General features: G+C 55.5%; 1 protein-coding gene across 2 annotated transcripts; it reads right to left on the minus strand.

The window, feature by feature from the left end:
- Positions 1–14,414: 14,414 nt before the first annotated feature.
- Positions 14,415–26,109, minus strand: TSPAN17 (tetraspanin 17). 2 transcript variants are annotated; one of them, XM_024247508.3, is made up of 9 exons: positions 25,785–26,109; positions 21,818–21,868; positions 21,584–21,730; positions 20,546–20,716; positions 18,438–18,563; positions 17,339–17,386; positions 16,652–16,768; positions 16,512–16,573; positions 14,415–15,950 (listed from the first exon to the last, which is right to left on the minus strand). In XM_024247508.3, exons 1-9 carry the CDS (start codon positions 25,869–25,871, stop codon positions 15,770–15,772), a joined length of 990 nt encoding a protein of 329 aa, XP_024103276.1. In that variant the 5' UTR covers positions 25,872–26,109; the 3' UTR covers positions 14,415–15,769. The 2 variants fall into 2 exon arrangements, with proteins under 2 accessions (XP_024103276.1, XP_054412293.1); XM_054556318.2 differs by having other exon boundaries at positions 16,512–16,768; positions 25,785–26,097.

A 26,109-nucleotide genomic window follows, 5' to 3' on the forward strand; every position in this document is an offset into this window, starting at 1 on the left:
ACGTCCCAGGTCTTGCCCGTTTGCCCTTTGCATGCCTCCCAGGAATCCCACCCACCCCCACCCAGTGGGGTCGCACCTGGAGCTCCAGGGGTCCCCTGGAGCTCTGTGGGTACCGCCTTCCCACTTCTGCTCTGACGGACACCCTGTCCAGCCAGGGCTTTGCTGTTCCCCTCTCTGCCACCAACTTCCTGCCCAAGACAACCCCACGGGGAACCTTTGTGCAAGAACAGCTGCACGCTTCCCCTCGCAGTGGCCAGCTGGCTGCAGCCCCACCACAGACGCTTTGGACAGCAATGGGACAGTGTCTCCTCCAGCTGAAAATGCACCCCTCCCCACCGGAGAGTTCACCGCTCACCTGCCCTCAAGAAAGCCTTGCCCAGACCCCTTGAAGCATTCTTTGTCATTGTGAAAAGCTGGAAACCACCCAAGGGTTCATCGGGGGGCACCAGGGGGCTACAGCACAGGACAATCACAGACAGGAGCACCCCGGACAGCTCCAGGAGTGACCCAGACCCACACAAGGCTCAAAAATATGTCCAATGAGAAAAACCAAGGAGCTGAATGAGACAGTGTGACACCTTTTAAGAAAGGGGTAAAGGGCCAGGTGCGGTGGCTCATGCTTGTAATCCAGCACTTTGGGAAGATGGCTTGAATGCAGGAATTCAAGACCAGCCTGGGTTGTGAATACAGGGAGACCCCGCCTCTACTGAAAATGAAATTAGCCGGTGTGGTGGTGCACACCTGTAGTCCCAGCTACTCTGGAGGCTGAAGCAGGAGGATCACTTCAGCCCAGGAGGTCAAGGCTGCAGTGAACTGAGAGCACACCATTGCACTCCAGCCTGGGCCACAGAGTGAGACCTTGTCTCAAAAAAAAAAAAAAAAAAGAAAAAAAAAAGGGAGAGGGATGGTGGGGTGGGAATTCACAAAAGAGTATTACCTGTTTTCAGGCATCTTTATATATTTGTAAAATCAAGAGGAAAGAATCTTAATAGTTGTTACTTCTGGGAAGGGTAGAGGGGCTGGGATTGGGGCTGATGGTCACAGGGTCTTTACCTGTGATGTTCCAGTGTTTTCAAAAGGAGAATGGATCCTTGTATGACGTGTAATTTATCATAACCCAAGAAAGACAAAGAATTCCAACAGCTGGGCCACATGCCCCTTGTGCTAGCCTCATTGCTGTTTCCCTCAAGGACCCTCCTGGCTCCCTGAAGCCCCCCCGACCCATACCCCACCACACTCCCTGTCTCGACCCCCACCCCTCACACCTCCCTCAGTCCTCTGCCTCTCAATAGACCTAGAGCTGGAGGCTGTTAGATCTTCCATTTAAAACTCCTCTCTGTGCCCACACTGGGGAGTTTCTTATTCCCTTTCAGATGTAACTGTCTGTCACCAATAATAGTCTTTTTCGATTTCATTTCCTTCAGCTCCTGCCAGCCACTCTGAGAGCCTCCTTCCCATCCCTGCTGCCCCCCCAGCCCCAAGTCAAGGGAAAAAAATACATTTTTGCCTTTACTATGATGTATGCGATCCCATAAAATAGTGAAACAGATATGAAAGGTTGAGAGAAGGTAGATAAATGGCTCCTATTATTCTACCAATCAAATGAAATACCTCTCCACGTCCTCATTTGAATGATAATAAAACTCGGAGAGGCTGCTGGTTCGCTGTTGTCGTCGCTGCCAGCAGCTTGAGCCGCGGAGCCACAGGCCAAGGTAACCTTGGGGTGTCCTCTGCAGGACCTGCAGGGGCCTGCATCCCCCCCACTCCATCTCCTCGCCTCCCCACTGCCTGCCCCACACAAGAGCTCTTCCCCAACCCCACCCTCCCCTTCCTGCCTCACCCCCAGGTCACCTCTGTTTGCCCAGGCCCCTGCTCCCTCCAAGGTCCACAGGGTAGAGCCAGGGCCCAAGAATCAAAACCCAGGGTCTCTCCCCCCAGGAATGCCCTCCTTTCTGCCACAGCCTTGCCCTACACTGCTCAGCCTTCCTGGCCTCCTTTGAAAGCCCCTGCCTGCCGTCCAGGTGGGTCGCCTCCTCGGGCATTCCCCTAGCCCTTGCCACACACCTCAGTGACTGGACGGTAGCCTTGTGCGTGCCAAGTCTCTGCAGCTCTCTTCTAAATTCCTAGCAGGTGGGGCCAGGTGGGACTGCCAAGGCCCGTGTGCTGGGCTTCATTCGTCCCACGTAAACTTCACAAGTGTCTCCCGTGTGGAGACGCTGGATCAGAGAACAGGTGGGAAGTCCTTCCCTGGGCTGGCCACTGGGTAGGTGGCGGCCACTTCTGAGGCTCACAGTGCCGAAGCCTTCTGCTGTTTCTGCCCTTTGGAGTTCACAGTTCTGTTTCCCATGCATTTGAGTGCCTCCGGCAAGCCTCACCTGACATCACTCTCCCACTCCACCCAACCAGGGGACGCTTAGGACTTTTTCCTTCCCTGCATTTGCCCCACGTTTTGGGGAGCCCACCGCAGGCCAGCTTGGCGGCCTGTCAGTCATGAGACCCACCCTCCACCCTGGTGGGTACTCACCCCCCTGTGCAATTTTGAATCTCAGCAGAATTTCTCATCTGAGTGGCCACACCCTAAAGAGACTTTCCTTCAGTTCTCACCACCCAGTTCCCCAGCGTGGCCCTGACTTCTGCCCTTTCCTTCCAATTAATTCCCCGTTGCGTTAAGGCAGTCAAAGTCAGGCCAGGCACCGTGTCTCACAGCTGTAATCCCAACACTTTGGGAGGCTGAGGCGGGTGGATTATTTGAGGTTAGGAGTTCAAGACCAGCCTGGTCAACATGGTGAAACTCCATCTCTACTAAAAATACAAAAAAAAAAAAAAAAAAAATTAACCAGGTATGGTGGCATGCGCCTGTAATCCCAGCTGCTTGGGAGGCTGAAGCAGGAGAATCATCTGAACCTGGGAGGCAGTTGCAGTGAGCCAAGATTGCACCAGTGCACTCCAGCTTGGGCAACAGAGAGAGACTTTCAAAAAAAAAAATGTAGTCAAAGTCAGTTTCTGGTACCAGGACTGGCCAAAACATGGACAATGCCCCAAGTTGGTCCCCAGAGCATTGGGACTTCCTCTGTCATCTCCAAGATCTGCAACAATGCATCTGCCTCTCCTCCATCAGGGCAGGGGCCTATCTGGGTCCCTCTCCTCCCCTGATCTCCAGCCTCAGGGACAGTGCCCGGACCCACAGGAGATGGGGTCAATGACAATGAATGAAACTGTGGAAACGGTACCCATTTTAGAGATGAGGAAGATGAGCCCCAGAGGACAAGCAACAACTCAGCACCCAGATCTTCGTCCTCGTTCCCCAGACCTGGGGCTCTTCCCTCTGCATCAGTTGCTGTCAAGTACCAGGCTGTCCCCTCTCCAGGGCTTCCTTGAGCCAACAGATGGGCAGGAGGTGGAGTCCAGGGGAAGAGCCTGCTAAGAGACAAGCTGGTGCTGAGGCCTCAGGGGCTCGAGAGAGGAGAGTGTCCACTGTGGCATGCCGGGATCGCTGAGCGCAAGCAACGGAAAGCTTCCGCGAGGCTTTGGGAGGTTGTCAGGCAGCTCGCTGGATGGCTGGGACACAGAAACCTGGAAAGGGTGCAGAGCAAAGGCTGCCTAGAGCAAAGGTTGCCTAAAGCCTGCTTTCTCAGTCCCTGTGTCAGTTCTCTGCACGGGGATCAAGGCCCCACCATAGAGAAGGGCCAGACAAGCCAAGCCCTCGGCATGTGGGCCTCCTCCAGAGAGTGTAAGGCCTTGGTGGCAGTCCCCACAGCTCATCCCCTGCAAATGCTAGAGGAGGATAAGCCCCCAAAGCAAAAGCAGGTGGTGTCACCTCCAGCAGGGGAATGTATTCAGGGCAGCTGAAGCCCTAGAAGCCAGTCAGCCAGCCCACCCAGCCTGTCAATCTTGGCTGTAGCCCTGCTCAGCCTGTGAAGGGCTGCAATGGGGCTGGGGTGCAGCCCGCAGCTGTGGCTCAGGCCCCAGAATCACAGGCTTGGAGCTCAGGGATCTCAGAGGGGACTGAATCTGCACTTTGCAGCTGAGGACCTCTAGGCCCCTGGAGAGGCAATGACAGAGCCAAGGCCTTCCCACCCACCACGGGGCCACTCTGAATAGGGACCCCAGGCCCCCCCCAGGGAAGAGACTCTGCGCCAGTGGCAGTTGCTGTGAGCTATGTGATATTCAGCAGGCCACCATAGCTCCGCTCTGAGCCCAGCTCCTTATGCATAAAATGAGGCTGCTTTGCAGGGCTACTGCAAGCATTAAGCAAGTAATAAATGTATGTGCTCCTATGCTGACACTTAGAATGGAAATGAAAACATATGTCCACACATGGATTTGTACACGAAAGTTCATGGCAGCTTTGTTCATAATCACCAAAAACTGGAAAGAACCCAAATGCTCCATCAACTGCTGAGTGAATGGAGAAGCTGGCGTAGCCCCACAACAGAATACTCCTCAGCAACAAAAGGAACAACAGGGATGAATCTCAGCAGCGTCATGCTAAGCGACAGAAACCAGAGTCAAAAGGCAGCATCTGTATGACTGCATATATGGCTGGCTGTCATGCCTGACGGTAATGTTCCATGACATTCCCGGGAACACTAAATTCACCGGTATGGAAGCATTGCTCCCAGGGAAATGCAGAGTTAGGTTCCTGCATGCCTCTGCTCACAAGATTTTGGTCATCTGACCAGTGCATACATTTGTGGCATGTGTGCTTATGTTTAAAGACACCTTATTTAATATAGAGGCTGTTGATTTGTGAGCATGAACTCATGGCCACAGCACTATAACTCATGACTGGGCAAAGCTTTTCCAACACATGCATTTTCTCTGTAAGACGCATCACAGCCTTCTAGCATCGAGGAGCACCAGCCAGGGCCTCACTCCGATGCTTGAGGGCCATTTTCAACAGCGAAATCCCCAACAAAAAGTACAAAAATGCGGGAAAGGTGGCCCTGAGTAGATGGGGGAAAGTCACTCGTTGAGTTTGACCTCCGCAGGAAATGTGTGCATCCACAAACGAAACTTCTCAGTGCTCTGCTGATGTCCAGGAACGATCACAAAAGTGCCACGAGGATTGATTTGGGGGTTACAAATAAACTTTTGCAAGTCATCAACTTCACAAAAATGGAATCCGTGAATACTGAGGATTGACTATATGCAAAACTTTAGAGAAAAAAAAGGAAATCTAACCCGCAGTGACAGAAAGCAGCTCAATGGTTGTTTGGCAGCAGAGTAGGAGCAGAGATTGACGTGGAAGGACCACAGGGCACCTTCTGGGTGATGGAAATGTTCTCTATCTTGGTGGTTACACAGGGGAATAAATTTGTAAAACTCACTGAAATATGCACCTAAAGTGTGGAGACTTCGATGTGTGTAAATTAGACTCAATAAATTGACTTTACAAAAACTCCTTAGCATGATGCGTGATCATTCCTCCACTCCTCTAGGGATCTTGGGATCAGCTCCCTTGGGAGGGGTGCTATAGGACAGAGGAAGAAGCTTGGGCTCCATCTGGAAGTGGTTTGCTTCTCGCCCCCACCCCCGAGAGAGGGCATGTCTGACCCAGGCCTTCAACTTCTCCCTTCTTTCCCACTATGTCCATCAGGACTTTCAGTTGAAGATGACAGAAACCCAGCTCAGACCCCCTTAGACAAAACAATGGCTCTGCCATAAGATATGGCTACACCTACAGCTCAAGTGCCATCACCAAGCCAAGGTTGCCCACCTTCTCTGGACTCTATGTTTCTCTGTCAGCCTCACTCTGGGACCACAGGCAGGAAGGCGGTCACCAACAGCTTTTAGAACTGCAAAGGGAGGGAGCGGAGCCTCTCTGTCCCAGTGAGGACCCAGGAGCCATTGAGTCCTCTGTCACAGAGACTCCACTGACCCAAACATCTTGCCCCTGTTTTTGGATCAACACCAATTATTTTGAAAACAATTTTCCTGGCGTCCGAAGAGCTCTCTCATTCTTCTCTGGTCTTATCGTGCTTCTATCTTTTTGGCAGGTCCATGACCAATGGAACTTCTTAACGACCACTGAATTTTTCAGACTCTAGCTACTAAAGGATCCATTCTGCTCTGTTACCTTCAAGAACCTTCTTTAAGGATACAATGAATTTTTCTCCAATTTGATAAAATGTATTAGGTATCTGCTTACTTGGAAACAAGAGGACAGAGATGGTTCCTGCCCTTGTCTCCTCCCTGCTAATTTTTATCCTTCTTATTTATTGTCTTGTGTTACTGCATTGGCTAGGACTCTATGACGGTGCTGAATTGTAGCACTGAGTCAGCATCCTTGTCTTGTTCCTGCTGCTAATGTTTCAGCATGAAGTATAAAGTTTCTTCCATATGTCTGGTATGTGCCCTTTATCAGGTGAAAGAAATTCCCTTTTATTTCTAGTTGCTAAGAAATTGTGATTTTTCTTTTTTTTTTAGATGGAGTTTCGTTCTAGTCTCCCAGGCTGGAGTGCAATAGTGCGATCTCGGCTCACTGCAACCTTCGCCTCCCAGGTTCAAGCGATTCTCCTGCCTCAGCCTCCTGAGTAGCTGGGATTACAGGCATGCGCAATCACGCCCAGCTAATTTTTTTTTTTTAAATAGAGGGGGGGTTTCATCATGTTGGCCAGGCTGGTCTCGAACTCCTGACCTCAGGTGATCTACCTGCCTCAGCCTTCCAAAGTGCTGGGATTACAGGCGTGAGCCACCATACCTGGTGATTTTTTTTTAAATTATAAATTCGTGCTGTAATTTATCAAATGTTTTTTCGAGATCATATTTTACTAGTATCTGTAATCCAAACACTATTCTATTTTTTTCTCTGTCAAAGGGACGAGTCTGCTGTGGTCCTTTCATGTGAGACCCTCCCCTGGTTTGTGAGCACCTGTCCCGTAAGAGTCCAGGGCATGCCTCAGCCCACAGGAACCGTGGCAGCAACATCCAACTTGAGTATTTGATAGTGAGGTCAGCACATATGACAAAAATCAAAAGAACAGTCAAGATCACCCTTGAAAATTGCTTAAATTGCCCATAAAAAGCATACGTGGGTTTTAAGTCTCAAGCCCTGAAAGAATTCTAGAGTGTCCCTGCCTGCTGGGCTGGCTCCCTCCTGCTTCAGTACTGAGCTTTATTGTATAACTTCAATGCTGAGGCCGGGCGCCGTGGCTCACGCCTGTAATCCCAGCACTTTGGAAGACCAAGGTGGGAGGATCGCTGGAGCCCAGCCATTCGAAATAAGCCTGGGCAACATAGTGAGACCCCATCTCTACTAAAAAAAAAAAAAAAAAAAATGAGTCAGGCGTGGTGGCACCTGCCTGTGGTCCCAGCTACTCGAGAGCCTGAGATGGGAGGATCACTTGAGCCCAGGAGTTTGAGGTTGCAGTGAGCCATGCTCTCTCCACTGCACTCCAGCCTAGGCAACAGAGCAAGATCCTGTTGCAAAAAACCAAAAACAAAAACCTTAACACTCATGAATAGATTTCTTATTTGCTGGGAGCCGGGTTCTCAAGTCAGCCAGAATTGGGACGAGACAGGAGGTCACTGAGCCATGCATGCAGCAGGGGCCGGATGGCCTCTCCTAGAGTGGCCAGGAAGCCCTCTTTGTGTCCTCTGCATCTGGCCAAGGCTGGCCCAGACTCCCAGGGACTCCCCACTCCCATTTGCAGGCACAGCGATCAGGCAGTGATGGAGTCTTCCCAAGCCTGGCTTCCCTTGGGTCCTCAGGCCCAGCTGAGCCAGACAGGACCTCACTCTCAGCTTTTGTGTGTGGTCCACACCACTCAGGAAGGGGGTCCCGCCCACTGACCCCTTAGACCTGGCTCTGGCCTTGACTGTGACTTTCCTTGGTTTTAATGCCACCCATTTCTCAGCTCATCTCTTCCTCACAGGCCACACTGCAGCCGCAACGGCCCCTTCTTTTTCCTGAAACGCCCAAGCCCATTCCTACCTCAGGACCTTTGCACTGCCTGTTCCCTTTGCCTGGAATGATTTTTTTCCTCACCACACAGGTTTTAGCCCATATGCTACCTCCTCAGACAGACGTCCCCGGAAATCTTCTTCAAGTAGCACCTCTGTTCCATCACCCCGTCACATAACTGTGTTTACTTTCTTCTGAGCATGTATCATCATCTATGCCCCCGATCCATGGAAGAAGATCTTGACTGTCTTGGCCCCTTCATATGGGTACCAGTCCTTGGCACAGTGCCTGGCGCACGTAAGCACTTGGTGTTTGTTGACTGACTAAACAATGGCATCCTGCCTGCCCCATGCTGCCAGGTTCAGCTTTGGAGTGTCTCCCTGCCTCCCTGACATTGACTCCCCTCCAACACTGCCTGCCTAACTTTGGGGTCCCAATGCTCATAGCCTTCCTGGATGCCACCCCAGAACTCCAGTTCCACTTCTTAGACTGGGCCCTATCCCCAAGGCCTGCTCCCACCCCCATGGGCAGCTGAATTCCAGAGCTCCCCGCCTCATCTCCCTGTCTGATCATCCTGCCCCAGGACCCAGGTTGGCGAGCAGCTGCAGGCGTCCCAGCTGCTGTGGGGTCTGGCTCTGCACATCTCCATCTGCCCACCTCTCCGCCCTGTGTGGGCCACCGGACGACCGTCCCTCGGCGGCACCTCCCGCCCCATTCATCCCTATTAGCCGCCGTCCACACTGGGCCTGAGGGAGATCAATTCCCAGCGCCAGCCACTGAGCCGCGTTAATGAGGATGTAAGCGCCCCAGCGGCTGGGGTGGGTGGGAGGGGCAGGAGGAGCCCAGGAGGCGGAGCGGGCTATGGGGGATTTCTCACTGAATGCTGGGGGTCAGGCTCCCTCTGGGGACGCTGGAAGATGCCGCCTGTAGGGAGGAGACCTTCTCCCAGCCCTTCCCCAGGAACCGCAGTTTAGCTCAAGCAGAGAAAGAGAGCAGAGGAAGAAACCTGGCTGGGGCCTTAGGGACCAAAGGAGCAGGGGCCATGTGGCTTACTGTTGAGCAGAGGGGCCAGGCCAGGTCCTCCTGCCTCCCACTCCTCTGAGCACTTCCCCAGGCTGGTCCCTCCACCAGGAGCGCCCTCCTTGCCTCTACCCAACACACCACCGACCTGCAAGACTCCCAGACCACCAGCTCCCTCATCCCACACAGAACCACTCCAGCCTGGGGGCTCCCCCACCCCTTGGAGCTCGCTCTGGTAATTCTGACTATGCCAAATTGTACTGATCTGCATGAAAACATGCTCAACCTCTCTCATAATAAGAGCCGTGCAAAGGAGAACCACAAAGAGAAACCATTTTCTTCCATCAGATTGACAAAGATGAACCATGTGGGTGAATGCAGGGCGGGCTCCGGCTGCTGCCAGCGGGAGGGCAAGGGTTCTGCCCAGCGGTATCTGTGGCACCGTAAATCAGTATGACCTCTTCCGAGGGCAATTTGGCAACAGCTATGTAAATTAGAAATGCATCTGCCCTTTAACCTAGCAATTCACTTCCAAACATTTATCCCACAGAGATACAAGTGCCCAAAGATAGAATCCAAGGGTGTTGGCTGCCTAGAAACCTCCTGCATGTCCAAGAGGATGGGCTGAGTCAGTCGGGCAGTGTCCACCCAATGGGGCACTCCTGGCTTCCTCGCCTGCACAGCAAGACCAGCAGGTGCCTGTCCCTTGAATTATTAGGAGTAGATCAGTTAATATAAATAAAGTGGTCCAAGAAGCGTCCAGCACATCGCAAGTATAAATTCTTGCTATTATTATCACTTTGTTGTTGTTGAAAATAACTGAGTAGATCTATACATACTGACACGTCATTATCTCCCAGAAATGCTGGTCAGTGAGAAACGCAGACAGGGTGTACAGAGGCCTCCAGTGGGCCATGCGGGTCTGCGGATGTGGCTCTGGCCTGCTTTGTTTCTTGAGGAGCTCGGCTTTCTAAGGCACAGCCCGTGTCCAGGGTGGCACAGACAGCACCGGCCACAGTCACTGTCCCTGGGAGGGGAAGGGGACCACGGGACAGGGGAGAGAGGGGATTTGCACTTATCTTTCCATTCAGTGTGTGGTTTTTAGCCACACTACCTATACTACCTATTTGAACAAATCAATCACTTTTTTTGTTTGTTTGTTTGTTTTTGAGACAGAGTCTCACTCTGTCACCCAGGCTGGAGTGCGTGATCTCGGCTCACTGCAAGCTCCGCCTCCCAGGTTCATGCCATTCTCCTGCCTCAGCCTCCTGGGTAGCTGAGACTACAGTCACCCACCACCACGCCTGGCTAATTTTTTTGTATTTTTAGTAGAGACGGGGTTTCACCATGTTAGCCGGGATGGTCTCGATCTCCTGACCTCGTGATCCACCTGCCTCGGCCTCCCAAAGTGCTTGGCTTATAGGTGTGAGCCACCGCACCCAGCAAATCAATCACTTTTAAAGCCTGGTGACATACCTGTCTGCGTCTGCCCCGGACAGTGAGGCCCTGCAGCGCAGGGACTGTGTTGGAGTCACTAATGAATTCCAGGTGCCCAGCACTACCCTGCGCACAACGTTACTTGGTGAACACTGGCTGATGGCAAGCTGCCTGGATTCCACGTGGTCCTGCTGGAGGGGACCGCACCAACCCTAAGCATGATTCCAGGGAGGTTCCCACAGATTGAGAGTGGGACAGACTGGAGCAGCCTGGGAAGGGGCTGGTGGAGGAAAGCAGCTCTCTGGGGGTAAGGCAGACCTAGAGAGCTAATTCCCAGACAGGAGGATCCCAGGAAGCAGGACCCAGGTGTGCAGGTGCAGCCAGGCCTCCGGCACCCAAGGCAGCCTCTAGTCAAGGGCTGGAAGCTTGGGCCAGAGCAGAGTCCCCTCTCTTTGCAGGGTGCTGACGTCCCTATCTCTCCACATAGCTGCCAAAGGGGCCAGGGAGGCATTACTGTGGCAACAGCCTTGGCAGGGCTGGGGGTTCCTTTGTGACTTTCCCACCTCTGATGGGCTGATGCCCAGACCCACTAGACCTGTGGTAATGCTGCCCATCAAGCCAATGCCTGGGCTGAGGAGCAGAAATCAGGCCCCTAGGCCTGAGCAGGGACCTGCTGGGGCCACCTCCATCATCAGCCCTGATTTGGGGCTACCCTCCCATGTCCCTTGTCCTCCGGCCCAGTGAAGCAGGAGGTCTTGGCCATGCCTTGTACCAATATGCCTTAGCATGGGAAGGGCCCCAAAGTGGGCACAGCCTGACAGTCCTCATGCATCGGGTAGAAAGGAAAAGCACGGCTCACCCCTGCTGGGAGGTACCCCTGCAGTCATGACATGAACCGGCTGAATGCACAGGCTTTTTTTTTTTTTTTTTTTTTGAGACGGAGTCTTGCTCTGTCGCCCAGGCTGGAGTGCCATGGTGTGATCTTGGCTCACTGCAACCTTCACTTCCCAGGCTCAAGCGATTCTCCTGCCTCAGCCTCCCGAATAGCTGGGGTTACAGCCGCCCATCACCATGCCTGGCTAATTTTTTGTTTGTTTGTTTGTTTTTGTATTTTTAGTAGAGATAGGGTTTCACCATGTTGGCCAGGCTGGTCTCGAACTCCTGACCTCAGGTGATCCACCTGCCTCAGCCTCCCAAAGTGCTAGGATTACAGGCATGAGCCACTGTGCCCAGCCAATTTTCTAAGTAGAATGGGTTCCTATTTTACTTGTGCTGCCAAAAATGTGTTACAGTTAAAATGAAAGGTCTTTGCTCCATCTGGCATTCACAGCAAGGCCCGCTCCAACTGCCCCATTTAGTGCCAGGCCTGCCCCTGCCTCACCCCTGCTTGGTCCGCTGTGTCCTCACTCGTAGCAGGGCAGGCTCACGCAATGATGTTCACTGTGTACCGTCTTCCTTCCTTCCTGGACCCAGGTCTGCAAACTCCAGCCGCGAGGTGGATCCCACCCGCTAGCTGTGTTTATAGAGCTCAAGAGCCAAAAATGGTTTTCTGTTGTTTAATAGCTGAAAATCAAAAGGAGGATGATATTCATGACCCATGAAAATCACACGAGGTTCGCCGTCAGCGTCCACAAGTACGATGTGATGGGGACACCCCACACCCGACTGCTTAGCCCCACCCGGAGCTGCTTTCCACGGTGAAGGCAGAGTCAAGGGGAGCACGCCCAACAGCCTAGCGGATTTAAGTAGGTTGGTGCAAAAGTAGTTGCGGTTTTTGCCATTATATTTGACCTTTGGCAGACAAAGCCAGCTGCTCCCTGGCCTGGGCTGTTCCACGAGGTGGGGCCTGTGTTTTGTCCCTCACGTAAGTGCCCGCGGCAGTGCCTGGCAGCGACGGGGTGCTCCGCTGCCCTGGCTGAATGAGTGAATGGAGGTGTAGGTTGTGGAGCACATTGCGTCATCCTCCTAGAGAGAGTGACGCTCACCCCTTTCTCCAGCTCTGTCGGGCGGACACCACCACCCACCCAGCCCAGCAAGTGGGCTCGGGCCCTGTAAGCACTGAGAGAGGCACCCGTGGGCAGGCAGCGTCATTTGCTCCACTCCCCAGAGAAGACAGGGCAGAGGGTGGTAAGGCCTGGATTTGGCACCAGCGGGGTGGGCCCCAGGGTCTCTGGAACGATGGCATGGGCCTGCTTGGCCCTAGGGGTCGCCCCAATGACTCTACACAGAGCCGCTTCCGCGAGCTGAGCCGGCTGTGCTGCGTGGGCGGCACTTTGGCGCCCTCTGGTGGTAACTGGGAGTGGCTACCACCAAGGCACCTGTGGCCTTAGCCTCCCCAGAAGAAGCTGCTGCCCGTCCTCTCCAGCCCATATGACCACCTCACCCAGAGATAAAGGAGCTCGCCAGCCTGGTTGCTCTCTGTCCCTCCAGCTCTGTCTGTAGGGTATCTTGGTGTCACAGGATGTCCTCCCACCAAGCTGACCAGGTTGCTGCTGGCAGCCTCTCCTGTGGTTAGACAGGGGACTCCCAGGCTGCCAGACAGTGTGCACCTGTCTCTACCAGTGTGCGTCTCATCCTAACAGAGGGTGGGAGGTGACCTTGGTCCCAAGGCCCAGGGACCCTCCTAGATTGATGGACAACCTTACAAGCTCCCTTGTTTTTGCATATCTGAAGAAGCTGCATCATCTGTGGGTAAGAGCCCCTTGGTGCAAAGAACTGCTCTAAGTTCTACTGTGGGGACAGGAAATTTGTCTGTAGCCAGCCCAAGATCCCACTTAGCAGTGATCATCACGTCTTTGTCACCACGTATACATTGCACATTAGCAACTCTTCCTTGTCTGCCTCCAACAAGATACGGGGCTCTGGGAAGGCAGGGGCAGGTCTGAGCTGCCTCAGTAACCCCAGCCTCTAGCTAGGGCCTACCTAAGTGAATGGCAGTGGATAGCTGAGTGAGTCGATGGAGGATGAAGATGGATGGATGGATGGAGGGATGGGTGGGTGGATGGGTGAATGGATGGAGGAAGGGTGGATGGGTGAATGGATGGAGGAAGGGTGGGTGGGTGGATGAATGGATGGATGAAGGGTGGGTGTTTGGATAGATAAGTGAATGTGTGGATGAATGGGTAGGTGGGAGGGTGGGTGAGTGGATGGATGAGTGAACAGATGGATAGATGAGTGAACATGTGAATGAATGGGCGAGTAGGTGGATAAGTGGATGGATGGATGGATGGATGGATGGATGGGCATGTGAATGAATGGGTAGGTGGGTGGTGGGTGGGTAAGTGGATGATTGATGGATGGATGAGTGAACGTGTGGATGGGTGGGTGAGCAGATGGATGGATAGATGGTGAATGTGGGTGGATGGATGGAAGAATGGATATCCAGTAGCAGAAGTGAGCTTTGGAGAACTCCGGGTTCCCAGCCAGGGCCTCAACCACTCCTACTCATCACTCCCATCCCATCTCTTCAATCCTGTTTCCAAACATATCTTGGTTACACCACTTCCTTGTGCTTATGCCCTTTGGCCCTCCCCACTCCCACCTCTCCAGCCACCCCAGGCTCCCTCACATGGAGCCCAGGCTGGCTTCAAGGCCTCTACAGAAGCTGGTACCAAAACGTAGAATATCGTTCCCCCAGAGCAGCCCAGAGATGGCCCCCCTGCAGTCACTCCTGCTTTCTTCATAGCATGTATTACTAACAAAAATGCTGGACAGCTTGCTTCCCGCGTCTTCCCCATGAGAATGCAGCACACAGGCAAGACCTTGCCCTTGTCTGTATCTCCACCCTGAGTTGATGTTCAACTCACACTTGGGGGATGAATGTACCGCCCTTGAGTACAGAGGTTTTACCCAAATATATCAGATACACAGGACAGGTGTGGTGCAAAACTCCAGCAAGAGGGTCAGATTGGTGTGCCTCCTCCCAGCTGTGCGCTCCAGGCAACCTCCCTCCCCTCTCTGAGTCCATTTCCTCATCAGGAAAAGAAATTCCACCGCACAGGGTGTTGTGTGGTTTGAGGGATAAAATGAAAGTGAAAATGCAAGACACATGCACAATGCTGCAAGCTGCATTTATTGTAGCATGTACAAACCACTCCCAGCCAGCGCCTGTCGGGGGCCCAGGACACTGTCCAGCAGGGCCAAGGAGCCACATTGCTGGGCGCATGCCCCACACCCTGGCCACCCGGCAGCAGTGCCCAGCATCCCTCAATGACAGAGCAGCCAGGACCCCAGCGGTGACTGTCCCAGAGGGACCTACAGGGACATGGGGCCAAAGCTGTGCCCTGCACCTTGTTTGACCTGCAGATTTGATTTCTGAATTAATTTCTGCCAACAACTTAAAAATTCAGGACATCTCACATACAAATCTGTATTTCTGGCTTCTCCAGATTTCTGGCATTAGGCCTGCATTCCCACACCAGAGCAATTAGCTACACCTGAATATGACAGCGGCCACTGTCAGACGGGGACCCGTGCTCTCCTCCATCCCCACCACATTCTATTGGTCTCAAGGAAAGTGGCTGTTACCGACTAGATTGTGCGAACTCTCTCTCATCACGATGTCTTTGTCTCCAGGAACAGTGGGAAAGTCAAAGTGAAGCAGGCTCCCAACTCAAGGGCCTGTTTCATCCATTTATACAACCTGCGTGGCCCCAGGGGCATCGGAGTTTGAGATCTCTGGATGAGCCCAGGGAGGGGGCGGCAGGATCACTCCACACATACCCCTTCACATAGCTGATGAGGCGGAGCTGAGGGCAGCAGCCAGCCTTCCCAAGCCTGAGCCAGTTGGCTCTGAGAAATTCCCAAACTCTCGGAACCCCAGAGCGCTAGTAGGCAGGCACAGGCTCTACTAGAGTGAGGTTGCGGGAGGAAGCCAGACCCAGGGAGTGTGGGGCTGGCATGCCCTCTAGTGCCCATCAGGCAGCTCTGCAGCCATGGCAAAGATGCTGAACTTGATTCCTAGGAGTCAACCATCCAGATCCCCCAAACAGGCTCCCGCCAGTCCCACGGCTTCCAGCTACTTCTTTTGCAAAATTGTCCTGACCCCATCCCACCCCTCAGACCCTCTCCTGGGCACTCTACTCCCACCGCAGTCCCCAGCAAGGCCGCCCTTCCCAGGCTGCACCCTCTTCAGAGCGGGGTCCAGCCTCCCCATCCTTCAGGTCCCTGTGTTTCACTCCAGGTTGGCCTGCAGCGGCCTCGAGGTGCAGGGAATAACCCTGCAGAGGTGGGAGGCCAGCTCCTAGTGTACAAGGGTCAGGCGGCACTTAGGTGAGTAGAACGGGCCAGCTGGGGCCCTCGGAGACTGGGGAGGCAGTGTCCCAGGTAGTGTTGCCACTGAAGAGCCGGTGTAGCCAGGTGGTCATTCTTCAAGAGAAGTTGTGGATCTGGACTTTTATGTGAAATCTACCAATTTTTAAAGGTTGGCTCAGGGTATAAACCACCCAGGCCAAAGAAAACATGTCGGCTGGGTGGGGCCGGGCCAGGGACCCCAATCAGAGAGTTCTGCTGAGGCCCCACCGTGGACAGGACCTCGGAAATGGTGGGCGTAAGCCAGTGGTTTTCAAAGTCATCATTCCATTTGCTCCTGAGAGGCAAGCAAGAGAAAGAAAATTCTTGGACCCATTTCAGAGTCTGGGACACTGAGGCTGAGGTGGGTTCCTGGCAGGCTCAAAGTTACAGCTCATAGAAAAGAGTGCTCTGAAGCTGTGTGAGGCGGTGGCTCAGGCAACACGCCCCATACAGCTACGCACAGAAAGGTGCATCCCAGCATCGGGGGGCAGGGAACGGGGGGGACCCTCCACACAGCACCTCCCACCCCGCTTGGCCTGCACCCTCTGAGCTGCGCCCTTCCTAGTCCCCTGGAGAGCCCACCACCCCAAATGTAGCTGAGACGGTGGCTCCCTGTGCACATGTGTGCCTGCATGTGTGTGTATACACGCATACAGGACAAGAGGCCCAGGCGGAGGCACAGCAACTTTCTCCGTGGGTGGACAGCACAGCGGCTCAGGTGAACCCCTCAAGGCTCAGTCCCAGCAGGAACGCCTCCTGCAGCCTTGCCCGTCACCAGTATAGTAGGAGCGTCCTGGGGGGCCCCCCAGAGGCCTGGGTAGGCCAGGCATGTGGCCATGGCCTGCGGCGGCCTCACCAGTTGGCTTTCACTGCCTTGATGTCACTCACGAGGTTCTGGGCCAGGCAGATGCCAAAGATCTGTAAGACAGAGGACAGGTGAGGGGAGAGCGAGGGCGGCCCAGGCAAGGGGAGGGGCACGTGGGGCCACAAGGGTACCTGGAGGAGGGCGATGCCCATGAAGACTCCCGCCACCACAATCAGGTTGTCCTGCAGCCACTTCTCAAACTGGCCCACGCAGCCTTTGGTGTGGATGAAGCCCTGTTGCTCCAGCTCCTGGGGACACGCAGGCACCAGGCTCAGCCTACCCGCCCTTCAGGCCAGCTCCCACCCTCCCAGCCTGCCAAGCTCACGCCCACCCCAGGGCCTAAACCTGCAGCACCTGCTCCCCACAGGCCCTCCACAAAGCCGGCTCCTTCTCATGGGGTCTCAGCACAGATGCACGCCCCCTCCTGCCTGCCCAGCTTCTCTCCTATCACCTCCCTTATTTTCTTCCAAGCTCTCAGTTGAGACTGTCACATGGCTATTCATATTGCTTTCTCTAAGGGCTTACCGTCTTTCTCCCTCCACTCCTCCAGAGCCGACTGTCTCATAAGCGCCAAATATCTGGCCTCTAGGGCAAAGCCGGGCACCCCAAGGGTGTTCCACAGAGCAGAACTGAGCAAACCCACATCTGCCCAGGCCCAGGGGTCTACTCCCCCTACGCTGCCTGGGTGTCTGGCTGGTTCCTGGGACCCAGCGCCCTCTCCCCAAAGAATCCCTGAGGACTTCCAGAGGAGGTTATAGACAGTCTCATTCCCATCCCAGTACCCCCGCCTGCCCCAGCCCGGTTCCTACCCCCCTCACCAGTTTGAGCCGGACGTCGTAGCCACACTGGGTGTTGAGGACATCCTCCTGAGGGGAGACAGGCCAGTTAGTGACTTGGTGAGGACGCATCCCATGGGGTCCATGGTACCTGGGCAGTGCGGTGGGTTTTCCTTCTCAGAGGAAGCAGATGGGCCCATGGATTCTGCTGTGTCCACCAGTCTTAAGTGAGCCTCTCTGAGGCCCATGTGCTATTTTTTTTTTTTTTTTTTTTGAGACAGGGTCTCACTCCATTGCCCAGGCTGGAGTGCAGTGGCACGATCATAGCTCACTGCAGCTTCAACCTCCTAGGCTCAAGTGATCCTCCCACCTCAGCCTCCCAAGTAGCTAGGATCACAGGAGTGTAACACCATGCCCGTCTAATTTTTTTTTTTTTTTTTTTTTTGTAGACATGAGGTCTCACTGTGCCGCCCCAGCTGGTCTCGAACTCTTGGACTCAAATGATCCTCCCATGAGCCACCGCACCCGGCCCCACGTGCCTCTTTCCCAGACGCTGGAATGCGTGGCTGCAATCGCCAGCCTGGACCTGCCTCCGTTCAGGAATCCTGCCTGCTGGTGTGTTATAAGCATGGGGAGAAACCTGGCCCTTGGCATCCCAGATGGACTGTGACTGAAGAAACATAACCAGGAGAGGTTTCTGCCCCGAAGAAAGTCGTAAAGGGACAGAGGTCCCCACTCCCTGCTACCCTGCAATGGTGGCCCAGTGGGGTGGTGGCTGGCAATGACCCAGGCAACCCCTGCCACATACAACCGTAACTGAGAGTGACAGCCTGGCCAAACTTCAAGTTGGCCAGGCACAGACAATGGCTGCGGCTGTGTGGATGTGGATGTATAGGGTGCAGGGAGGCCTCCAGGCCAGGCCCCATCCCTGTGCCCCAGGGTCCTGCTGTTTCCATCTCATTACGATAAAACAGGGAAAGCAGCCGCGCCCCAACAGGCCTCAGTGCCACCCATGTAAAACGACATCCCCCAGCATCCACACCCCCAGAGCGGGGCAGAGTGGAGCGGGGCCCTGTGGGAGGTTTCTCCAGAGTCTGTGCACCGGAAAGCCCCTCCCCTCTCCCCCGCCAGCCCCACTCACCGCAGGGTCCCTGACGCAGCAGGAGAAGGGCACCCCGCAGCGCTCCCGGCTGGGGTTCAAGTCAGTGCAGTTGAAGTAGATATTGAGGTTCCAGTCGTTGGGGCCTCGGGCTCCGCAGCAAGACCACTGTGGGGGCAGGGGAGAGCCCCAGGTGAGCCAGGCCCACCCCAGGAGCCTCACCCTGTTTGGGAACAAGCCCAGGCTGCAGGAAGACAGGGCTATCTGGGACGGGGCTGGGACAGCCAAGTGGGTGGCCACCTCCTGACCCCCACAGGCCTGGGCCCAACCTCCAGGCTGGTGGAGGCAGAGGGGTGCAAGGGAGGGGACACTGAGCTTCCCCCTCCCCGACCCAAGAGAGGCTAGAAAAAGGGAGGGAGTGGGACAAGGATACTGGTTCAACGACTGTGGCTTCCTCCAGACTACCTAAGAGGCAGGCGCTGGGCCAAGCCCTGTGGCAGCAGAGACCGCTGGGCCCCATGTCTGCAGCAGGCCTCCCACACTTGCCCCAGAGGTTCTACAAAGCCCTCCTGTCTTCAGTGCAGGGACAGGAGGGGAATCCTGCCACCCCCATAGCCATCCCACCCCATTTCCTCCATGCCGGCTGGCATCATCCCACACCCCATCACCCTCCACCCAGAGCACCCTAAGCTGTCCCCTAGGCAGGAGCAATGGCGAGGTTGGGATCTGCTGTGAACCGTGGTCTTGTGGGGCACACGGGTGCACACAGCCTTCACTGAGCAGCAGCACAGGGGCTGGAGAACAGCCCACAGGGCTGGGGGAGCTCAAGCTCCGCAGCAGACACAGGCAGGCCCCGTGGCCGAGCCAGAGAGCTAGAGGAGCCAGGCCTGCCACATGCCCTGCATGTGCTGGTCCCACGGCAGGGCTCAGCCTCCACCTGCCTCCTGGCACCTGCTCAGCGCCAGCTGCTCCTGCTACAGAACACTCTCCCTTCTCTTCCTTCTCCTCCTTTGGGAGGCTTCAAGCTCTCCACGCAGAGGCCTTCCCATTCTCCACCCTTCATTTTGACTCTTACCACAACACACAATTTTGCACACACACGTGTGTACATGCACACATTTGTTTGTTCTGCTTGTTCACCATCTGTCTCTTCCTGACTGCCATCCCTGAGAGGACAGGTCCCAGCTTTCTTCCCCACCGAATCCCCAGGGCCTGGCTCTGGGTCCGGCATATGGTAGGCCCTTAACAATCCTGTGCTGAATGAATGAATGAACCGCATCATAACTGCCTGGCTATGTCTGCCTCTGCCCTGGGTTGAGAGCTGCTTGAAGCAGGCACCAGCTCTGCTTCACCTCTGGATCCAGAGCTGACTCTTGGTGGTGAATGGCGCCAAGGGCCCGTCGCCGTGTGTGGGTGTGATCGGGTGTGACTCATGTGTGACTGTGGGACCATGTGTAGGTGTAGGTGTGATCAAGTGTGCCTGTGAGTGTGTGACTGGGTGTGGGTGTGACTGTGGGTGACAGTGTGTGACTGTGTGTTTGTGGTTAAGGGTGAGTGGGTGAGATGGTGCAGGTGGGAGCAGATAGGGTTTCGGGAACTCTTCTCCAGCTGCTCTTCACTGGGGTTAAGTTTGCAAGCTTGAGGGCAGACCTTCCGTCAGGGGTCTAAACTCTCATATGCACAGAGGCCAAACATAGTATAAATGAGAGATAAGGGCTGACAGATATAATAAAATACAGAGTATTGGGAACAATGGCAAACAGAGAGCCTCTGTAACAGTAAAAGAGTGGCAGCAACATAGCTCCGGCTGATACCGTGGGCCCAAGGTTTAGCAGAAGTAGAAATCTATATTTTTATGTCACTTTTCCTCCGTTCTCCCGTGTGTCGTAGGCCCTGGCCTGGGAGCTGCTCGCATGGAGCCCGTGCCCTCTGTTTCCCAAGGCCGTGGCCCTATCGCACTAGGCAAATGGGGACCCAAAAGGATCACCAGGGGCTGGCTCTCCTCGGACGAGGACACTCCTGGGTCTCTCTCCTGGGGCCCACTAGCCCAGGTGGGTAAGGAGATGGTCCCATCACAGGGAACTTGCTCCCTCATTCGTCTGCCAGGAAGGTGCCTCCTGCAGGTGTCCCAGGCTGGACACTGGACTCACGTATTCCTGAGCAAAGTCAATGAGGTTCTGGAGGTCAATGTCGTCCCGGTAGGCCTTGACGTTGTTGTTGATGAAGAGGTTGAGCTGGTCTCGAATCCAGTCCTTGAAGACAAAGGCCAGGATCCCTGTTGCCAGCTCCAGGAAGAAGATGAGACCGAGGAACACGGAGAACTGGGGTTGGGCATACAGACAGTAGGGGTTGGAGACGCAGGGCTCTGGTGACCTCCCAGGGCTTGGGTGTGCCACAGGGAAGGGCTCCATCCCTACCTCCACCAAGACCCAGAGGCGCCCAGAGCCCCCACCTTCTATTATGTTAGTATTGTTATACTACGGTAAAAGGCATCTGTTGTTACCTACCCATCCAATTCCCTTTGTCTGGTAATCACACCTTGCTCTCTCTGAAAAACCATCCTCCATGCAAACCTTTAGTTTCCAGGGTTCAGATGGAGCCACCTCCCCAAACCCACCAGTCCCAGATACAGGACTGGCAAGTGCCCAAAGCCCACCAATCAGAGCACGGCCTCCCTCGGCCTCCAGGGATTGGTCCAGAGGCAGCCAATCAGAGCCAAGGAAATGCAATTAAAGCACTTCGGGAAAACAGTTGGGAAGAGAGCTCTCAGCCTCCAGCAGGAGTTCCTGGGAGGGCATGGGGAAGCCGGCTCTGTTCCTGAGCCTCCTGCCACCTGGGAATGGAGCCAAAACGGGGGGGCGGGGGGAGGTGGGGGGGAGCCTGAGAAACAGGGAGAAACCAGGCCAAGTGAAACTGTGGCAGCCCCTGGATCAAAATGCACCGGTAGCCAGCACACCCCTGGACTTTTCTTATTTGAGTCAATAAATATTTTATGCTTGGGCCACCAGGTCTCGGTCACTTACCATACCACAAAAAGTATGTAAATGTAGTAAATATAGATAACATGAATCTAACGATGACGATTATAGCATAATAATAAAGCTACCCATCATTAGGCTCCAACTGCATTGTAAGAACTGGATGGGAGGAGACGGGGGTTCCCAGGGGATCTTGAGGGCAGCACTCACAAACTTTAGCAGGAAGGTGTTCTCCCGGAGGGCCCCGATGCAGCCAGCAAAGCCCAGCACAGACATGACGCCTCCAACTACCACAAACAGCCACACGGGGTCAAGGCCTCCCAGATCTGTCAGCGCTGAGATGTTGGAGAGAACGCCCTGTGCCGGGCAGCAGAGGCAGGTGTGGGGAGCTGACCTTCCCACCACCTCGTCCCACACCAGCCCCACGCCCACCCACTGCCTTACCTTCTCACCCCAGGCCCAGAGACCGATAGCCAGGAACAGGGCTCCCAGCACCTGCAAGGGCAGCAGCAAAGAGCTCAGGGCTGGGAGCAGCCCCAGGACCCTCCCCCCTCATCCTTCCCCAGTAGCCAGGGCCCTTGGGAAGCCAGCGGAGAGAGGAAGAGGCACAAGGGCTGTGAACGGGACCCAGGGTCCTTTCCATCTTCCCAAGAACACATCCCAGTAATTCTTCCCCACAAGACACAGCCTGGAGGACTGAACCCTCTCCTAGCCTTGGGATGGACATCAGGGGCCCCTTCCTGGAACTCCAAACTGGAGCAGACGGTGGCCAAGACTCCTGCCAAGGAGCAGTGGCAGCTGTGGCAGTGGGGGTAGTGACAGCGCCAGTATACTGAGCCTCTACTCCTGACCGAAGCTGGTGCTGGGCTTCCAGGCTCCTAGCCTCCTTTCTGCACCCTCCCAAGTCCAGCTCTCCTGCTGCCCTAAAGCCGTGTGACTGCTGCCCCGCCCTCAACACTCCTCCTCAGCCCCATCCTACCCCTTTAACCTCCGCCTGCCAGAGTCAGTTTCCGTGGCTCACAAGCAGACACTCCTGAATGACAGGAATCTCAATGATCCCTAGCAGGATCCAGCTAGGATCCGGCCTGTGCCAGTGGCTTTGCCCCATGGCCACAGCTCTGCCTGGGCCTTCAGAACACCATCTAGACTCCCCACCGGGGCGGTCCAAGTGCGCTTCCTCCGTCCTCAGCTTTCCCAGTTTCCTGCCTCAATTCCCTACTGGGAAGAGTCCTGGATGTCAAGGCTGGTCACTCTCACACCTGACCCTGGGCAGGTCCCTGGGCGTGCAGTCTCAGAGGGGGAAAGGCTGTCGTACCCAAGCCCAGGGCCATGACCCCACCTCCTGCAACCTCCCCACCCACCTGCTTTCTCTGGAGGCTCCTTCCCCTCAGCACATAGCCACGGCCAAGGCCTTTATCACCTTCCCTTCCCTGACCGTGGGCTCCCCACACTGCTCTATTCTTTCTCTGGAAACATCTTCCCTTCCCTCCTGCCTGCTGGGTCTGCTGATGTGAAACCAAACATCACTTCTCCTGCCTCCTCCCACTTGGTCTGCCCTTGGCCTTCAGACAGGGGACTGCGTGCCACTTTCTCCTTCCTGAACCCCACCTCAGTTAACCCAACCCCATTCCTCCCCGAGCTCCTTCCCAGGATGCTCCGCCTTCACCTGCCCCGGAGATTTGTCCAGAGGCAGCCAATCAGAGCCAAGGAAATGCAATTAAAGCACTTTAGGAAAACAGATGGGAAGTGAGCTCTCAGCCTCCAGCAGGACTTCCTGGAGGGCTGCGTTCCTGGAGGGACCACCTGTGGCTGGTCCCACGGCCTCCAGCCTCAGCCTTCTGCCATTCTTCCTCCTCATGCTGGTCTTCCATCCCATCATGACGCTGGCATCTCCCGATCCCCACCCAGACCTCATGCTGGTCCCACACCCCTTCGTCCACCTGCCTGCAGCAAACACCTCCACGACCTACCGACCTACCGGCACTGATCCCCGCCATGCCGGGAATTCGCTGGTGAATAGGAGGGACTCGACCCTCACGGAGCTTACACTCCAACAGTGGAGATGGACAGTGAGCGAGCAGACAAGGACACTTCAGATGCAAACAGACCCCTTAACAAATATCGAGCGGGGCGATGAGATGGGGGATGCTGGGGTTGGAGGCTAGCTTTAGAGAGGGCAGAAGGGAGGGTGGGGGCATTTCAGCTGAGGTTTGAATGATGAAAAAAGCAAGAGGGAAAAGCCTATTCCAGGAGGAGGGTAGGGCACAGGCAGAGGCTCTGACACAAGACCACGTCTAGTTCAAGGAACAAACTGAATGGCGGACAGCCCGGACCCGCGGGGCCCTGGAGGCCGACAGTACTCTAGGAGCAGTAAGAAACCACGAGCGGGATGGCCGGGTGTGGTGGCTCACGCCTGTAATCCCAGCACTTTGGGAGGCCAAGGCAGGCGGATCACCTGAGGTCAAGAGTTCCAGATCAGCCTGACCAACATGAAGAAACCCCATCTCTACTAAAAATACAAAATTAGCCAGGCGTGGTGTCACACACCTATAGTCCCAGCTACTTGGGAGGCTGAGGCAGGAGAATCGCTTGAACCTGGGAGACGGAGGTTGCAGTGAACCGAGATCATGCCATTCCTCCAGCCTGGGCAACAAGAGCAAAACTGTCTCAAAAAAAAAAAAAAAAGAAAAAAGGAAACCACATGCAGGTTCCAAGCAGAACAACACCAGGGTCTGCCTGACATTAAACATGAAAACCTCTGTGTCTGTTTCACAAGCAGCCTACCTTAGGCCACCTTGACCCAAACCTGAAATCCTCCCTCCAGCCCCCAAGTGACCCAGCCCAGTCAATTCAGCCTCTTGACTTTCCCAGCAGCCTTCCTCACCTTTCCCACCTCACCATCCCAGCTTTGTCCCAGCCCTGCCCCCGTTCCAAACCTCCAGGCCCTGCCCCTCATCCACCCTCCACACAGCAGCCAGGCAAGCGGTCTCCAGAACAGAAGCCAGATCAGACCCACCACCGGAAGCCCTCGCTTCTCCATGCCACCTTAACATAACACCCCACGCTCCACCCTAGCAACAAACCCGGGTCTCTCATGCCTGCTCCCCCTTGGTATTCGAGGTTACTTCTGCTCACAGCTCTGCCTCACCTCCACCCTCTGCCCACTAAGCCGTCACTTTGGCTCTGTACTTTCTGGCTGTGTGACCCTAGGTAAGTGACTTAACTTCTCTGTGTCTATTCCTTCAGTTTCCCCATCTGTAAAATGTAGATGATAAGGCAGTTGTGAGAATACAACAAATTGAACTCATTGTATCTGCCTAACAGCCCTCACAGGCAGATTCTTTATTGTCCTCTTCCAGGCAGGAATGCTGAGGCCCGGAAAGGAGAGGTGACTTGCCCAAGGTGTCCCAGCCAGGCCTGCTACAGCCAGGCCTTCTGACTTCCTTGCCAGTGCTCCCACACACTGCCCACACCCTCAAGAGCCTAGCGCTGCAGTGCGAGGGCACCCACCACACCAGTGAGCTCGGTGACACGTGGGTGGGGGGCAGTGCCACTGAGTCTTGCTGAACACAAGTGAAAGGGCCTGGCATCTTGACCCAAGGCCTCAGGAGCAGAGACTGCAGAGGGCCACAGCTTTGGAGAGATGGGAAAAATGACCTGGCAGGGCCCAGGGGGAAAGATGCCACCCTGGGAGGGGCACTAGCAGCTCCCTTCCCCAGTAGGGGCAGCCCCGCCCAGGAGCCTCAGCTTGTCAGCTGTAGAATGTTGAATTCTGTTCCCCAAGGCCAGCTCCCAGGCTCTCAACCGGGGAGATCCCCTCCCAGCCGCCAAGGACTGGCCATTGTCCCTCCCTACCCCTCCTGGCAGGTCGGCCTCCTAGTGCGGGACTGGGGTGGGGAGAGAACTGTGACCCACCCCACTTTGCAGGAGCCTAAGGTGAGGCACTTGACCCAGGTACTATTGGAAGGGAAAGGAGGCTGGGGAAGGGGACTGGCGGCTCCCTTCACGCCAGAATCTCCTCCTTACCGGCTAAACCAGGGGTGGGGCTTGGCGCGTATCCCACATCCCAGGGTAGGAAGGAGGGCTGGGCGAGAGGGGGTAACCTGCACCTAGCACGCCCCTGGGGTCTTCAAGGAAACACCTTCCCTTTCTCCACCAGGCCTCGGGATTACTCAGGGAAACTCCCTACCCCAACCCCGACCGCACGCTGTCGCTGGGACCCGCCCCCAGCAATCCAGGCCTCTGTAGCTACCTCGGGTGGTCCTGGAAGTGAGCGTGGGGGTGGCAGAAGCGGGGGGATGGTCCCGAGCTCCAAACTCTTGGGGCAGGGAGTGGTCTCCCCCAGCAGAAGACTGAATCTCCCTCTCCCACCACCCCCCAGCACAGGGCAAGGCGCAGACCCCGCGCTCACCCAGAAGACAATGTTGAAGCCAAACAGGAAGTATTTCCCGCAGCAGCCGACCTCGGGTTCCTGGAAATGCTGGTGCTTGCCTGGCATGGTGAGCTGCCACCCGCCGGCCCGGAAACCGGAGCCGGGAGCCAGGCCCAGCGCCCCGCGGGCCGCCCTGGGCTAGAGCCGCCCGGGGCCTAGCCGGGCGGCTGCGGCTTCATGGCCTCGGCCACACAGAGCACCGGTCGGGCCCCGCCCGCCCCTCAGGGACCGCCCTCAGCATCCAGACCTCCTTGCCCGGAGCCCTGTTGTCCCCGCCTCTGGACCGGGCCCCGCCTCTGGACCG

This window comes from Pongo abelii, chromosome 4, assembly GCF_028885655.2.
Source record: "Pongo abelii isolate AG06213 chromosome 4, NHGRI_mPonAbe1-v2.0_pri, whole genome shotgun sequence".
Lineage (NCBI taxonomy): Eukaryota > Metazoa > Chordata > Mammalia > Primates > Hominidae > Pongo > Pongo abelii.